Below are 15869 nucleotides of genomic sequence, written 5' to 3' on the forward strand. Positions count from 1 at the left end.
TCCTGACGGTTCAAAATGTAAATAATCCCCAGTGATCACCAACCGCAAGCTCAGCACAGTACAACACCCAGAACCTGTTACAAAATGCCATCCGACCTCCTCACAGGAAGCTGCGCCTGCCACCACGTCACCTACACGGCCAGCCAGCCCCCGTTAAACGTCACAAATTGTCACTGCACCATCTGCCGCAAACAATCCGGCGCACCATTCCAGAGCTGGGCGACCTTTGCTCCAGGCTCCCTCACCTGGGACAAGAGCAAGTTGCCCTCATTCCGGAGAGCCAGTGCCTTTGCGACCCGCGGGTTCTGTCCAAAGTGCGGATCGAGCGTCAGTATGCAGTATGACTACGAGCCCGAGCTTCTGAGTGTGACTACAGGGACCATCGACAGTGCACATCAAGCGAAAATCCCGAAGCCGACATGTCATCTCTTTATGCAGGAGAAGGTGGCGTGGTTTGATCTGCCTGATGATGGCGCTGAGCGGTGGAATCAGTTTTCGCCGGACATGGCTGAGAGTTTGAAGAACTTGCAGACGAAGTCGAGCTGAGCATGTCAGATACGACTGGAAAGATGGTACTCTTGTGTTGAACAGACAGAACAAATACAGTATCAACGACGGGCATAATTCATCTGGAACTCAAACAAGGCGCGCTCTGGCCTAGGCAAGGACCACAGAAGTAAACTAGTTGTCACAGGGGAATCTTAACAACATCATGTCCATAATCTACAGAAATAGATCAAAATGTGCTGGTTGCTAATCGACTGGCGGCATTCTTGGCATCAAGTCGGTCCTCGTCATCGTCCCCCACGATCGAGCCAACGCCGCTGGGAGACCGCAATCGTCCTTTGGCGATGCCTTGCCCGTTAGTCTCGTCGTCCTCGTCTGCTGCCGGCGCAACGAAGCTACCACTCATGCTGCGCCCGAGGCTGTCACTACGGCGCGGAATCCCACTCCATGCGTCTCCCTTAGGACCTTGACTGGAAGCGAGGTTTGCCCGGCGGACAGCCGGATGTGCTTCACGGCCCAGGCGGCTCAGACCACCGGTCGAGTCGATAGACCGAATATCCGGACGAACACTTTCGAGTGTAGCCAAGGTTCTCCGCTCCGCTTCGATCTGGCGAAGGGTATACTCGCGCAGACTATTCAACATATCATTCGAGGTACGCTCAAACCAGGCGCGCTTCTCCAGAAGAAGGTTCGAAGTGACACGTTGTGTCCGCTTGGTCAGATAGTCCTCATGGCTCTGAGCCTCGTCCAGGGCATTGATGGCTTCGTCGACCTTCTCCGGCCGAACCGACGAGCTGACTTTCAGTCGGTCCGCGGCTGCACGCTTGCTGCGGGTGGCTTGCTGAGCTTGGATGAGTTCGCGCAGAAGGATGTGACGATTAGTCAGTGTTTCCTTGACAATTAAGGCATCTGAGGAGTGATAGCTCAAGGGATCTTCAAGTGTAGTCGCCTCGGCTGTCGCCTGGACCGCGTGGAAGTCTCCAACCGACTGAATAACCTTTCCCAATTTCTTGTAGGCATTGGCTAGGCCGGGGTGTGTCTCCTGCACGTGCATCTGCCCTAACTTGACGCCGAAATCGGTTTCAGCGAGGCCGAGCCCTGAGCGGAATTTCAATTAGTAAATTCTCTTCCTGCCAAAATCAAAAAGAAAAAAAACACCGAGCCACCCACCTCGACGAGCCTTGACCACGCGGTCAACCTTATGGCTGGCATCCATGGTTCCAAGGTAGAACATCTTCACAATAGGCCGAGCATTCTGCAGCTCAGGGGTATCATCAGGCGGCGGCGCGAACTGCTTCAGGACCTTCCTCCGAACACCTGTTGCAGGCTGCTTCATTCGAACGACGGGGCTATAGCCAAAGTCGCTTTCGACAAACAGAACCACCTCGTCATCCTGCATAAGAATCTCATTGCTCATAACAATGTTGAGCCACCGCTGCATCGACGCCTTGACTCGGATCTCGTCCTCTTCGGTCCCTGCCCCGGCGGGGGTCAATGGAGGCGGCACTGCGGGGACGAGAACCTCCGGGTTCGCGGAGATCAGATGGTCTGCTAGTTTGGTAAACTCAGCATGGGTACGCCGAACGTCTCGGTACTGTGTCGTTCTGAATTTGGGGACATTTGTCTGGAGGCCAGCGTCAGTTTGTTTTACTGCAGGCGAGACAGTCTACCACAAGAACACCGCTTACATGAACATCAAATCGTAGGATAGGATCCTTCTTTCCCGTCCTCTCCAGTCCCGTAATTTTAGCTTGGATCTTATACGCAGGCCCAGGTCTGGCATTCTGCCTGGCTCCGGTTTGATACCGCGCGGGGAGCTGAGACCGAGGTTCGTTCGCATACTGGGCTTGCGTAGCGTACGGTGGCTGCTCAACAGCATAGTCAGGGTCTCCTAATTGCGCACTTTGAAGTCGTTCAGACAGATCAGGCGAGTCGGGGGCTCCGTTCTCGGACAATCTTGGTCTGGAGTCATCGCCCTCCTGGTCGCCATTGTATCCGGGCTGATGGTGCGGGGGTAGCGGCGAGGAGGGAATATCGTTGTTGTTGGATGCAGGGTAAGATGCCTGAGTCGCTCGAGGAGATGCCCAGGGATCAGAGCCCGAGGGATGATCCGGGTCCTGAGTTATGGCCGAATAGTCCATGGGTTGTTATGTATGCCTCAGGCGGATTTGGTAATCTTCTGGCTGCGATGCAACCACGTCTACACGGAGCTGCGGGCGCGACCTTGTTAGTTCAGACGACGACCAGGGAGGTTGAAACTGAATTGATATAACAATACCTGTAGACCCTTACAAAATCTTATTGAAGTATTTGGAAAGAACAAGAGAGAAGAAAAACCCGCCACGACGTGGAGAAAATGAGGAGACGAGCTCTGCCTAGAGAGGGAAGCGTTGAAGCCATGGGGCGGAGGTAGTACTACCTTACGTCGCTGGGGAGGAGCGGCGCCTGATTGGCCAGGCATTCAACTCACTGATCTGCTTCTGGAGAGAAGATAAAGGTATCACCCACTCTGAACCTTCTTCTCGCGCAATTTGCTTTATCTCCTCCATTCCTTTGTCTTTTTTCCCTTTAGCCTGAAATTAGAATGAATACTTGAATGCTAATATATTGTCAATGATATCCGGTCATGGTTGCAGCTCCTTTCCTGCGCAGCTTCCCCCAGGCGGTGCGCTGCAATCGTCCTAGAGCAGCTGTTGATGCTGCCAAGCGCCTTGGGTTGGAAACAGGACGGTCCGCAATCTCTGACAAAATATGTTTATTTCGGAGTCAATATCAATCAAAGGGCTTCTCGACATCTACGTCAAGATGGCAAGACAAGATTCTGGATCGAACAAGGAACATTGGTATCATAGCCCACATTGATGCTGGCAAGACGACCACCACGGAGCGTATGCTCTATTATAGTGGCTTTACCAGAAGGATAGGAGATGTGGATGAGGGATCTACAGTCACTGATTTTCTCCCTGCTGAGCGTGCGCGAGGAATCACTATTCAATCGGCGGCCATTACCTTCCACTGGCCGCCAACAGCTGGGGAAAGTGATAATCAAGAAGTGCAGACCCTAAGATCTGCGACATCGCATACGATTAATCTCATTGACACTCCTGGACACGCTGATTTTACATTCGAGGTTTTGCGATCGTTGCGCATTTTAGATGGCGCAGTATGCATACTCGACGGTGTAGCCGGTGTCGAGGCGCAGACGGAGCGAGTCTGGCACCAAGCAAGCACGTATCGCATCCCCCGGATTGTCTATGTCAACAAACTAGACAGAGATGGGGCTGCATTTGGGCGGACGGTCAGAGAGGTAGGCTCCCGACTTGGGAGCTTCCCGGCTGTGTGTCAAATTCCGTGGTTTGAAAACGGCAATGGTCGCTTTGTCGGTGTGGCCGACGCGATCAACCTACAAGGCCTTCGATGGCAAGAAGGGGACGGCAAGGTGGTCAAGATGCTGAGCCTTACGCAGTTAGATGCCGAGGAGGCCCAGCTCGGTAAGGAGCTCCGACGCGCCCGGATAGCGCTTGTCGAACTGCTGAGCGAGCACGACGAGGCAATGGTGGAGAAGTTCCTGGACTGCGACGAGGACCATCTTGCCGTTCCTCCGCAAGACATTTTGAAGAGCCTGCGCCGGTGTCTCCTCGAGGAGCCAGAAAGCAACATCGTCCCCATCTTTGCGGGTGCCAGCTTCCGCAACATCGGAGTTCAGCCCCTGCTGGATGCCGTGGTGAACCTTCTTCCGAGTCCGCTCGAGGCCCCCGACCCGGAGGTCAGCATTGGAGGGGTCCAGGGAGGCTTGCAGCGCCTTCTCTCGGGCGAACTCATTGTAGAGTCGAGCGAAAAGAGCGCATCTGCCAAGGGTAAGCCGAAGAAGAAGTCCGTCGCGCATGCAGAATCCCAGAATGTGATGAAGAACCTGCAAGGCTGCGCCCTGGCCTTCAAAGTAGTCAATGACGCCAAACGAGGGGTTTTGGTATATGTGCGGGTGTACTCTGGATCCCTGGATCGCCACTGCGTCCTGTTCAACACTAACCTCAACGTCTCGGAGCGCGCCCCGCGCTTACTCAAAATGTACGCCAACGATGCGGTGGAAGTGGATTCGATCCCCGAAGGCCACATTGGCGTCGTGGTAGGCCTCAAACACGCCCGGACCGGTGACACGCTCGTCTCGTACGCGGGCCACAAAGCGACACCGCCAGAGCCACTCAACACCCTACAGTTGCGGCCCATCAACGTGCCACCTCCCGTCTTCTTCGCCAGCGTGGAGCCACACAGTCTGAGCGAAGAGAAGAAGATGCAGGAATGTCTCGCGCTCCTCCTGCGTGAAGATCCCAGTCTCCATGTTACCGTCGACGAGGACTCCGGGCAGACCCTGCTGAGCGGAATGGGCGAGCTCCATCTGGAGATCGCGCGCGATCGCCTAATCAACGATCTCAAGGCCAAGGCAACCATGGGCCGCATCGAGATCGGCTACCGCGAAACGCCTCTGGGCCCATCCCCCGCCGTAACCAAGATCTTCGACAAGGAGATCGCCGGCCGCAAGGGCAAAGCCGGCTGCACGGCCCTAGTCGAGCCATTCAACCCAGACACATCGCCCGCCCCTGGACCGGACGCTCTCGCTGTCGAGACCCGCGACGGGAACCAAATCATCATCCTCGCCCCCGACCTCCAAATCGAACGCACCAAGAAAGGCACCGAGGAGAGTCCCTTCCTCCCACCAGGCCTAGACGTACACACCTTGCGCACAGCCCTGCAAAACGGCTGCCTGGCTGCCCTCGCCCGCGGGCCCCAATTCACCTTCCCCATGCACAGCACCCGCGTTACTCTAACCCTCGACCCGGCCACACACATCTTCGGCACCGACACCACCCCCTCCGCCCTCTCCGCCGCAGCCCGCCTCGCCACATCCGCCGCACTCCGGGACCTCCTCCCCTCGCCCACCCAGCCAAGACCAGGAACCTCGCTCATGGAACCTGTCATGAACGTCATCATCAGCGTCGACGAAGCCAGTCTCGGCTCCATCGTCCACGACATCTCCGCCTCCCGCGGTGGTCACATCGTCTCTCTCGACGAGGACATCCCCATCACAGCTACCGATGTCTCGCCCACATCCATCGGCGTTGAAGAACCCGTCATCATCGACCAGAGCCGAATCTACGCACCCCCGGATCCCTTCGAGGCGCCCTCCGTCGGCGTCGAGATTCCCACCGCAGTGAACCGGCCCCGCACCATCACGGCGAAGGTGCCGCTGAAGGAGATGGTGGGATACCTGAAGCATCTCCGCAGTCTGAGTGCGGGTCGGGGCACGTTCGTGATGTCGGTTGATCGGTTTGAGGTTATGAGCGCGCAGAGGCAGAAGGCTGTGCTTGCGGAGTTACGCGGAGGCTTTTATTGATAGCTCCAGCGCACCCCCTGCTGTACTACAAAATGTATACTACGAACTCTACTACTCATAATAAGATGTATGTGTATGTACTATTGGATAGCAGATGAAGATATACTTGTCGTCTCTCCTGGCATGTAGTAAGATAAAACGCTCATTGAAATGACTTCTAAACCACCCAAGAACAATCACGACCAGCAAGTACATACTCACCAGCCTACCAATTATCATCCCACCCTCCCTCGTCACCTCCTCTTCCACCCGAAGACGCCGTCCCCGTCGCAGCCCCAGATCCAGCACCAGATGGCCCCCCACTCGGCCCACCACCACTAGGCCTGATAGCCGTCGTCCCGATCGCACTCGACCGCGACGCGTTCCGGCGGTGACTGTCCTGCTCCCCTAAGGATGCGAACTCATCCCAGAAATCCTTCCGCTCGGGCTCCTGGCGCCGCCGGGCCGCCGCGGCGGCGCCCTCGTCAGCTCCCTCAACAAAGCGAGTCAGATGGTCTGCGGCGCCGCGTGCGCCAACCTGGAGATTCTGCCCCAGCTGCGCGGCCTGGAGCCGCGCCTGGGCCGCAAATTCCGATTCAGCTATCTAAAGTACACATTAGCCTATGTTTTCTCCATATGGGACAGTTACTGGGGAAGTACCGTCTTCGCCGTCGGCTGGATATACATCTCATTCACCGTCTTCGCGCTCTTCCCGACAGCAGTTGTAAACCAGCCGAACCCCTTCGTTAGCGCGCCGACCGGATCCTTCTGGAACTCGTCTAGGCCCGGCACAGCCCCGGGGGCGGGGGATGTCCTGGATCCTGCCGTGGGGGGCATGCCGCCGCCGAAGCCCGTGAATTTCCCGCCCTGCGAGGGCGGCAGGGAGGCCGAGCGCGTTGCGTTCTCGGACCCCAGCTTTGCGAAGTATGCCTCGTTGCGATCTTTCCTGCTCGCGCCGGCAGCGTCGAGACCGTCGTACGAGGCGGGGGAGCCGGCGCCGCTGCCCCTGTTCATGTTCGTGTTCGTGAATGGCGTGCTCGACCGTGATGTGGATGGCTCCGCGGCTGGTTTTTTGGGCTTCGGTTGGCCGGGGACGTATTCGCGGCCCTCGACGGTGGCGGAGAGTCTCTCCTTCCATTCTTCGCCAACCTCGCCTTCGTACCGTTCCTTAATGGTTGAGTCTTCGAAGGTCCGGCCTTCGGACTGGGTGATCGGGTGGTTGTCGTAGAATGTCTTCCAGGGGTCGTTACCTCCGTTCTCCATGCGCAGGATCTCGGAGGTCTTGAAGGCGTCCATGGTGATGGAGCGCACGAAGGAGATATGCACACCTAATCCACGATGCGTGCCGGCGCAGTTGAGGCAGATGAAGGTTCCGAATTTAGGTGAGGCCTAGGCAGGATTGCTAGGTCAGACTATTGTCCAAGTATCCAACTATGTGTATTGAACTTGGGGCAATGGTGCGGGGGTTGACGTGAGGTCAAAGAGTGGACGAACCCATTGGGGCGAAGGAGCACCGCAGTCGCAACATTTGTCGTTTCCATTTGTCTTGGAGATTTGAAGAAGCTAATTAGAGAAAATCATCAGAGTCAGCCTGGTTATCTCGATATTACACAATCGCCGCAAACCAGGAGGCAGTTGCAGACCTTGGCCTTCGTTTCTGGATCAACCTCCCACATTCGAGACATGACGTCGTGTAAATCACAAAAAGGACGGGAATAATAGAAAAGAGAGCAGATCAGAAGACAATGGCTCTCTTAACCCCCTAAACGCACTGGTGTGTTTGGAGTTTAAGCCGTCGTCGGTTCCCTAATTCAAGTTATTGGCGGGGCCGCCCCTCGACAAAAGCTGTTTGGTGGCCACAATGCAAGATTTGGAAGAGTAGAGCAATGGGTTCGATAATGATAGACAAATAAGCAGACAAGTAATATATTGATCCAAATACGCCAGAATCAACTAAATAGTGTCTCTCTGCCCAAGGACGAAGACTGTTTGACCTCAGGTTCCTGGTCGAGAATGAGCGCCAAGAGGTCTTCCATCGGACTACCAAATATGACGGAGCACGGGGAAGATACCGCGTAAAACGATTAAACTCCACTATCAAGAATCATGATCACGGAACTGATGATAGATAACAATGGTCATCCAAAGTAGACTACAAATACAAGAAACATAATCAAGGCCAGCCTTGCGGCATATTTCATAAGCTAAATGGTGGCTAAGATACAATACAGCGAATAAAGGCAAGATTCGTTAGAAAAGGTCGAGTCTCCCGTCATCACGAGATCCTACGCCGTTGGTCATCTCTCCGGGTAGGGAAGCCAGTTTGGCTGTCCCATATAAAACAAAGGAAAAAACATCATCATCACTCGGAGCTGCGTCCCCTCCGACCAAGGCGAACGGAAATAATATCCACAGCTTTTCCCCAGCCTCTTTAATCGAGAAAAAAGAAAACTTTTGTCGAAAAGAGCATCTTCACGATGCTTTACCTATGAATATAATTATCCATGCGCATTGGCCATCACCTCTCCACCATCACTGACCCCGACTGACTTTCATCAGCCGAGAAATGAGAAACTTGTTCTGGACTGGAACGATCTTGACATTTAAGCAGCAGCTGGGGGAGTGTTCTCCTGCTCCTCAGCGGCAGGAGCGGCAGCCTCAGTCTGCTCAGCCGCGGGAATGGCATCGTCCTCCTTGCCGGGACTGTCAATGGCGACCTTGACGGCAATCTCACGACCTTCAATCTCCTTGCCATTCATCTCCTTGACGGCTTTCTCCTGGAGCTCCTCAGAGCTGAGAGTGACGAAACCAAAGCCACGACCCTTACGACGCTCGTTGCGGGCCTGGAGCTTCTTGATCATGAAACGAGGAATGGGGCGCAGGGCAATCTTGGCGGAAACAGGCTGGTAATCGGCAAAGATTTCCTTGAGCTGAAGAAGAGAGTTAACAACCAAGCTCAGGTTGACTCAGAAAACTACGTACCTTGTCCTCGGTCAGATCATAGGGCAGGTTAGCTACCATGACCTTGGTCTTGGAAGGAATGCCATCCTCGGGGGGGCCACGCTGCTTCTGAGGACGAGGAGCACGAGGCTTGCCAGTCTGCTTAGACTCGGCAGCAGTGGCATTAGTAGCCTCGTTGGCGACCTCGGTCAGAGGGTCAACCTGACCGGGAACGTTGGTAGGAGCCTCAGTAGTAGCGGGACCGCTCTGTGAGTTCTTTGGGTCACATTGTCAGCAAGACGTCGTGATAGCCGTTCAAACTGTAAAGGAGACTTACACGACCTCCACGACCGAAGCGACCTCCACGGCCACGGCCGCGACCGCGACCACGGGCACGACCACCTGCCCGCTTGCGGCCTTCAGTGCCACTGGCGCCCTCACCGCCACTTGCAGCACCCTCCGCCTTAGCCTCGGCAGGCTCTGGCTTGCGGGCCAGCTGAACAGAGACCTTGCGCTGAAGGATCTCCTTGCCGGAGAGTTCCTCGATAGCAGCAGTGGCCTCGTGAGCAGTGGCGAGATCCACAAACGCATAGCCAACAGGGCGGTTAGTGCGGGGATTCACAGGAATGGAGGTGCTTTCGCTGAAGAGAGACCATGAGTTAGAATTTGAGTGCAATTACGAGAGAGAAAAAAAAAAATTCGGTCTTAATGAGGTGATTGAGATCCCAAGTGTAGCTTTTCCAATGAGTGGCGCGGTGGTGTGCTCAGTGCTGTGACACACGTGGCGGCATCTACCCCAACAGTAGTAGGTCTACTATCCGTTCCCGCAGCTACCAGCACACTCAAGGATCCAAAGCGAAGACAGAAGAAATGAAGCTCAGCAAGGGGGCCGCAACTCACATCTTGTAGTTCTTGAAGAACTCCTTGAGCTCCCCCTCAGTGGTCGCGTAAGCGAGGTTCCCAATATACAGCCGACGTCCCTCATCGGCACTGACCGCCGCAGCATCGGTGGGCTGGGTCGGAGCAGGAGCAGTACCGTTGGTGGCCTCGGTGGTGGTAGGGACCTGGTTGTCGGCTTGGTTCTCGGCGGCAGCAGACATCTTGAAAGACGGATGACACAAAAGTAGGTGTGGTTTGTTGATCGGACTTGACGAGATGCACGGGTGTGGTTGATGTGTCACGGACTCAGGGAAAGCTTGAAGTGGCCTGCCTGTTCTTTTCTGGACTTGACGTTTGACTTGACTTGATCGGTTGGGACCGGAAGAACTTGAAGAGGGGGGTGGAGGGAGGAAAAGGGTAGCTTGGTGCCCTAGATACGGAAAGTTGAGGGGGAAATCCTGGGTTTGATCTCAATTGAAGATTTGCCTTGGGAGGTAGAATGGGAAGTCGAGACGGAGAAAGGAGAAGGCGAGAGAAAAAGGGCAGCAGCAGCGGGCAGTGGCACGCTAGTCTTCTTGTGGTAGGTTGATGCCTGAGGATGCACTCCTCATAGTGCCCCCTCTGACTTACTCTTGGGGGGCGGTGAGCCCTGAGTCATCGGCGGTTGGCCCCTAAGCTTAGGCTTCGGATCCACCTAAGCCTTCCTGGGCCTTAGGGGGATCGAAGGGGCTCTCTTAGCTTCCATTAGGACTCCTCCGCCAAAGCAGACGACAGAATGTCAGGTTCTGGACGGTGTTGACATCACTGCTATCCACTCTCCGGTGGGTAGTAGGCCTAGTGTACCAAACATTGGAGCAATACTGTCGCGTCTAATAGTTACTGCGGTGAGCTATGGTACGATTTACGAATTTCTATGATATTATCATGATAAATAAGTCAGGCAAGAGTAAACATCCTGAATTCATGGGTTGCCAGCATTGTCTTCTGCATCTTTAAATCGCAGCCAAGACCACTATGGCAGATCCCAGACTTGCCACTTTTAGGTAGTGAGCTCGTGCTCGTATCGGAGCTGGGCTCCACAGTTTACCCAAACCCACCGCACTTTCGATCGCTGTTGACTGCCATCCATAAAGTTTCCTTTGTGATCACCGTCGAAACCGACTCTCTCCGTGGCCTATCTTCCTTCAACTTGCGAGAACCTCATTCTGGCTTGCAGTATGTAGAGCTTTAACGGTGTTTCCTGTTCTCCAGCCATGGACACTCCACCATCTTAAACTCCTCCTTGATCCTGGCATGCAACTCTTCCCATGTCCCGTTTAAGGAATACTCGACGAGAGATTCAGAGCGCTGGGTTTCCGCAAAGGGGATGATCCGTCACCTGTAGTGGAGTCTCAACCATCTGTGCCTTGTGGCCATGCCCCTTGGTTTGGAGTGAAAAATGGTCGTCCGGGTTGGCGGCTGCATCACCTGGTGAATGGGTCTACTTGGTTTAAACACGCTCAATTGATGCTTCCACCACTCATGAATCATCATATTACCGAATTGAGCTGTTGTGAGATGCTCTTCCTTCTTCGAGATGAGTTTGGGTCACCGAGGGATGGCAAAGATTTCACGCAAAATGCCACAGAAACTTCGGGGGCTGTACAGCCATGTTCTTGGGCAAACAACTCCCCCGGGAAATTCTGTGTGACCATCCACGCCATGTCTCTGAAGGATGCTTCCGTATAGGGTTTTGCCCGCTGGGTACTGTACTGTATACTATGGATGTGAATATGGATACCGGAGTGGCTGCCGGGTTGATTTCCCGCCTGTATATGTATACAGAATGGGCTTTGAGGCTGCCTGACAAAGGGTGCGATAGAGGTTGAGTGCAGCCGAGTTGTCACATAGGCAGAGGGTTGCACTCTAGGTCGAGCATCGAAGGACGCGACAGGAGCGACAGGCCAGCTGCAGTGCTGACCAACATTCTTTATATAGCTTGTTTGGTGACTGCTAGGTCTTTGACTGCAGCTGTCGAATCTACTATCTGGCCAATCTTGAATCTTCTAATAGCCTTGTCATTTACCTTGGGGCTCGATTCGTTATTCTCGCTAACGGCAGGATTTTCTTCTTCCTTTGGGAGTTTTGCCTTTTCGACGAGGACATTGGGTCCTGAATTGCTGTTCATCCTTTTGCTCGGCACCTCCGACTCTTTCTTTGTTTGCGGCTTAGGCTCTTTGACTGTAACTATTGCGATATATTAGCACTTCTTTCTCGGCATCAATAGGCTAATCAGTACCATTGCAGAGTCACTTGGCTTTTTGGGCTGTATCACACTTGAGGGTCTGAGACTTCATTTTGGACTTGTCAGGATGTGTTCTAAAGTGCGAGATCCCTGGCAGGTCTTCGAGATCTAATTAATGAGAACCAAATATGCAGGTAACTGACGTACGGTTGCTGCGTTGCTCCCCCATCCTCTAATATCAGAGCTTGACACTTAGTTACGCTGGCACCGTTTCAGTAATGCACACTTTATTGAAAGGTTGATTAATTAAAGAGTCTTCCAAAGAGAAGCTCTCAAGAGATATGTTTACATAGACGGAAGAGAGAATAGCAAGGTAGATGCGTACAAACTAGATTAGGGCGTTTATATGTTTACTCCACAAGTCTGTAAGTGAATGTAGGATAGATTTACTTTATAGTATATAGAGTGGTGAATCTACTACCTTCAATTTTTCTTGACTAAGGCATGCTCAAGTCTAGACCATGTACTGTGCTAGAATAATTATCCGTTGATTCTGTGCTTTTCTACTCAACATACCTCTCTAGTTTGCCCTTGTTAATAGTCAGATAAATTCTGGCCTCAGGCATCAACCTTTTCCCCTCCAGTGCAGATTTCGATTCATATATCAGACTAGCCGATAATTCGACGTCAACAGCAATCTATTATTGCATTACTATATTTCAGCGGCTTGTGATAATTAATACAGCAAGTCTTGGATGACAAAGTGTGAGAGCAAGTAAAATCGCGCTTGGTCGATCCTTGGAGAGACCATGGTCTGCCAGGACGATCTCCTGCGCCTCGACGTCAACCGGACATGGACATCGCTAGGTAGCTGTGGGGACTGCAGACGGCCTTAGTGAATTCTGAGTAACCGGACTTAAAGAGGCAGATTGATAAGCCCTGAGAGAGCCATGGATGATACCCCAGAGGCCTGAAGTGGTTGATTAGTCAAGGAGTCCGGACTTCTGTCGGACATGTGAATGGCTGGTTGCTGGTTCTGGTCCTGAACTCAACCATTGCCTCGCCCAGTGTCCGGCTGGTACTTCATCCTATTTGCCTCTGCAAATCCTTCTTAAACTCTCACCTGTCCTCTGCACCTCATCTTCGACAAAAAGGACATCGCTCCTGTTTTTCTTCAGTTAACCCCAATGGATCGCATAGAGCCTGTGGGCGGCTCTTCCGATGCCTCTGACGACCATCACCCGCCGTCTTCCAACGATGCGATTCCTGGAGGGACAACGTCATATCTCCGACCTCGTGCCGCATCACTCCGCTCGCGCCGTCCAAGTATCCGCATCCAACGCCCACCATCAATCAATAGCCTCAATTTACAGGCGCAGCTAAATGCGGACAACAGTAATACTTTGGGCGTGGAATCTGGGGATGCATTAGCTTCTCGAAGAAATTCTCATATCTTAGGGCCCGACGCTACCAGAGCCGTTCAAAATGATGGGCCGCCGAATGATGGAACTCGCGATGGTGGCGATGGCGACGATGGCGATGCTGTCTGGCAGGGTCGCCGGCGTAGCAGCTCCGAGCCTCGTCCGGGTCGTTGGTCGGCGTCCAACTCTTTCGCTCCTACGCTGTTGACGACAGGCGATCAGACGAACGTGATGCCCATGTATTCCCTGAAGGAGGAGCCGTCCAGTCCTCACAGTCCAATTGGCGAGCTTCCTTCTTCCCAGCCCTTTTCGACAGTGCACCTTGAGCCTCCTCCACCGGTAATTCCAAGAAGAGAAAGCCGGAATGTCCTGCGTCGGACCAGCGAAGCAGCTCTCAATCGATTCTCGCGGAACCGCGCGTCAACCGTTAATGGCGCTGTTCCTGTCACGCCGCCTCCAAATCCGAATATCAATGAATATCACCCTCACATGGTAGATGTGCTGGACGTTATTGGTGAGTACTTGTAAGCGAAGCTTTATATGTGACGAGCTGCTGATCAAGGTAAAATCTATACCGCAGACCCCGAAGTAGCCGCTTTATCTACCCTCACAAACGTGCAAAACTCTCTCTTCATTCCGAACCTAGGTGGTTGGATCAACCGCATGCCCACATATACCCTGTCGACGCCCAGCCCTCGTGATGAGTCAAGTACAGAGACCGAGGGAGATGAAACAACAGAGACGGACACGAAGCAGACCCGTCCAACGTTAGCCACCAGCCTCTCTTCTGTGCTAGATGAGGGCCCCGAGCGCCAATTTGCTGTTCTTCCTGAGGAAATGACGTTGGAAGGATGGACAAAGGAAGAGCTGGAGGAGTTGAACGACCGGGTCAGACATATGTTACATTCGCGACGTTCTGCCTTCAAGCGGGCCATGGTTGGATTTGGCAAATACGTATCGAAACGTAAGTCGTTCATCGTGCATGTTTCGGCTGCTCTTCTGGTTCGTGGCTGATAGCAGCTTTGTCGACAGCGCTCGGGTTTTTGGTTACTCTATACGCAACTCTTATCACCCTTTTTGGTCTTGCATGGGTGCTGTTCCTTATTGGTATGGCCTGCTCCCCAGATTTTACCGAATTTCGACGCTAACATACAAAAAGGCTGGATCAATGTGGGAGGAAAGCAACTCTACGTCATCAATGTCATCGACAACGTCCTCGTGGCTTTATTCGCGGTTATGGGTGACGGGCTCGCCCCCTTCCGAGCCATCGACACCTACCACATGATCTTCATTGCGCACTACACCTTTCTAACCTGGAAGATCCGTAAGAAGCGCGCCCTCCCGGCGCTCAAGGACAAGAACGACCTCCCCGAGCGCCGCGAAGTAGACGTCGACGTTGAACTCGGCGACAACCCCAAGGATGAAGGCCACGAGTACTCTGTGCTCAACCCCACCCAGCAGCGCAAACTCATCCACCACCAAGAGAAATTCGCTAAATCACATACCTTCTACAAGCCTCACGAAACATACACCCACCACGCCTTCCCACTGCGCCTCCTCATCGCCATCGTCGTCCTCCTCGACTGCCACTCCCTCTTCCAGATCGCCCTTGGCGCCTGCACATGGGGCATCAACTATCACGTGCGCCCCTTCGCCCTCACAACCGTCATCCTCTGCTGCTCCATCACCTGCAACATCACGGGCGGCGTCCTGATCATGATGGGCGACCGCCGCACCCGCAAGAAGGACGTCGTCGAGCGTCTCTTCCGCCAGCAGCTCACCGAGGAAGCCGCGAAGAAGATGCAGAAGAACAAACGCAAGGAGGAGATACGCAAATCAATCGAGCTGAGGAAGTCATTGGATCAGTCGCGTATGTCGCTCGACCAACGTCCGTTGAAGGTTACATCATAGCCTTGACAACGTCATTCTCCTTCTCTTTCCCCTATCCACTACATTACGAAGACTACGAATATACCCGATCGCTCGGGTCATCGGTGCTCGCCGTCGCCATGTACTATATCCGCCTGTGCAATCACCTATTCAATACATCTAATCCTACTTCCACATTATACATGTGCATTATAATTACGGCTCTGATTTATGGCATCCTGGAGTTGATTCCGTTCATGTCCTGTCTGCGTGCTTGAGAGCGTTGGTATCTAGTTTTGTTTGCTTGACTACTTGCTAGCGATTTTGTTATCATGATTAAGGGCCGTCTAGAGCATTTGTTTCCGAATCTTGATGTGATTGCTCCAACACTCCAACATCATAAGCCTCCATGTCTCCGTAGCATGATCTTACTAATACGGATTTACCAGCTGTAGTGACCTCGACTTGTACCTTGACAAAAGTTGTTTCGCATTCTATGCACTGAGCGAAGTAGAAATCGTCCTATCCAACCCAAGAGAGGGTCCGAAAACAAGAGAGGAAAAAAAGAAAAGCGAGCGGTGATATATACATGCAGTGGGCGCTCATCTACAAGATATTCAAATCCAAATATGCAGGCTCAAGCAAACTGTACAGAGAT

General features: G+C 53.4%; 6 protein-coding genes across 6 annotated transcripts; 3 read left to right on the forward strand and 3 right to left on the reverse strand.

Moving 5' to 3' along the window:
• Nucleotides 1–84: 84 nt before the first annotated feature.
• Nucleotides 85–546, forward strand: Aud_006181 (GFA family protein; the record flags this gene model as incomplete). The annotated part of the gene is made up of 1 exon (XM_043291087.1): nt 85–546. The coding sequence occupies one exon, from the start codon at nt 85–87 to the stop codon at nt 544–546; it is 462 nt and encodes a 153-aa protein (XP_043147022.1).
• A 190-nt stretch (nt 547–736) lies between these two features.
• On the reverse strand, nt 737–2648 carry Aud_006182 (retromer subunit VPS17; the record flags this gene model as incomplete). The annotated part of the gene is made up of 3 exons (XM_043291088.1): nt 737–1605; nt 1678–2131; nt 2196–2648. The coding sequence occupies 3 exons, from the start codon at nt 2646–2648 to the stop codon at nt 737–739; spliced, it is 1776 nt and encodes a 591-aa protein (XP_043147023.1).
• A 485-nt stretch (nt 2649–3133) lies between these two features.
• Nucleotides 3134–5899, forward strand: Aud_006183 (mitochondrial elongation factor MEF2; the record flags this gene model as incomplete). Its single annotated transcript, XM_043291089.1, has 1 exon — nt 3134–5899. One exon carries the CDS (start codon nt 3134–3136, stop codon nt 5897–5899), a length of 2766 nt encoding a protein of 921 aa, XP_043147024.1.
• A 205-nt stretch (nt 5900–6104) lies between these two features.
• On the reverse strand, nt 6105–7563 carry Aud_006184 (GTPase-activating protein GCS1; the record flags this gene model as incomplete). Its single annotated transcript, XM_043291090.1, has 4 exons — nt 6105–6482; nt 6539–7267; nt 7373–7441; nt 7522–7563. 4 exons carry the CDS (start codon nt 7561–7563, stop codon nt 6105–6107), a joined length of 1218 nt encoding a protein of 405 aa, XP_043147025.1.
• A 918-nt stretch (nt 7564–8481) lies between these two features.
• On the reverse strand, nt 8482–9918 carry Aud_006185 (RNA-binding protein; the record flags this gene model as incomplete). Its single annotated transcript, XM_043291091.1, has 4 exons — nt 8482–8808; nt 8861–9085; nt 9156–9459; nt 9719–9918. The coding sequence occupies 4 exons, from the start codon at nt 9916–9918 to the stop codon at nt 8482–8484; spliced, it is 1056 nt and encodes a 351-aa protein (XP_043147026.1).
• A 3190-nt stretch (nt 9919–13108) lies between these two features.
• Nucleotides 13109–15253, forward strand: Aud_006186 (DUF2985 domain-containing protein; the record flags this gene model as incomplete). The annotated part of the gene is made up of 4 exons (XM_043291092.1): nt 13109–13856; nt 13923–14306; nt 14375–14449; nt 14502–15253. The coding sequence occupies 4 exons, from the start codon at nt 13109–13111 to the stop codon at nt 15251–15253; spliced, it is 1959 nt and encodes a 652-aa protein (XP_043147027.1).
• Nucleotides 15254–15869: the final 616 nt, after the last annotated feature.

This window comes from Aspergillus udagawae (genome assembly GCF_001078395.1).
Source record: "Aspergillus udagawae IFM 46973 DNA, scaffold_4, whole genome shotgun sequence".
NCBI classification, from domain to species: domain Eukaryota; kingdom Fungi; phylum Ascomycota; class Eurotiomycetes; order Eurotiales; family Aspergillaceae; genus Aspergillus; species Aspergillus udagawae.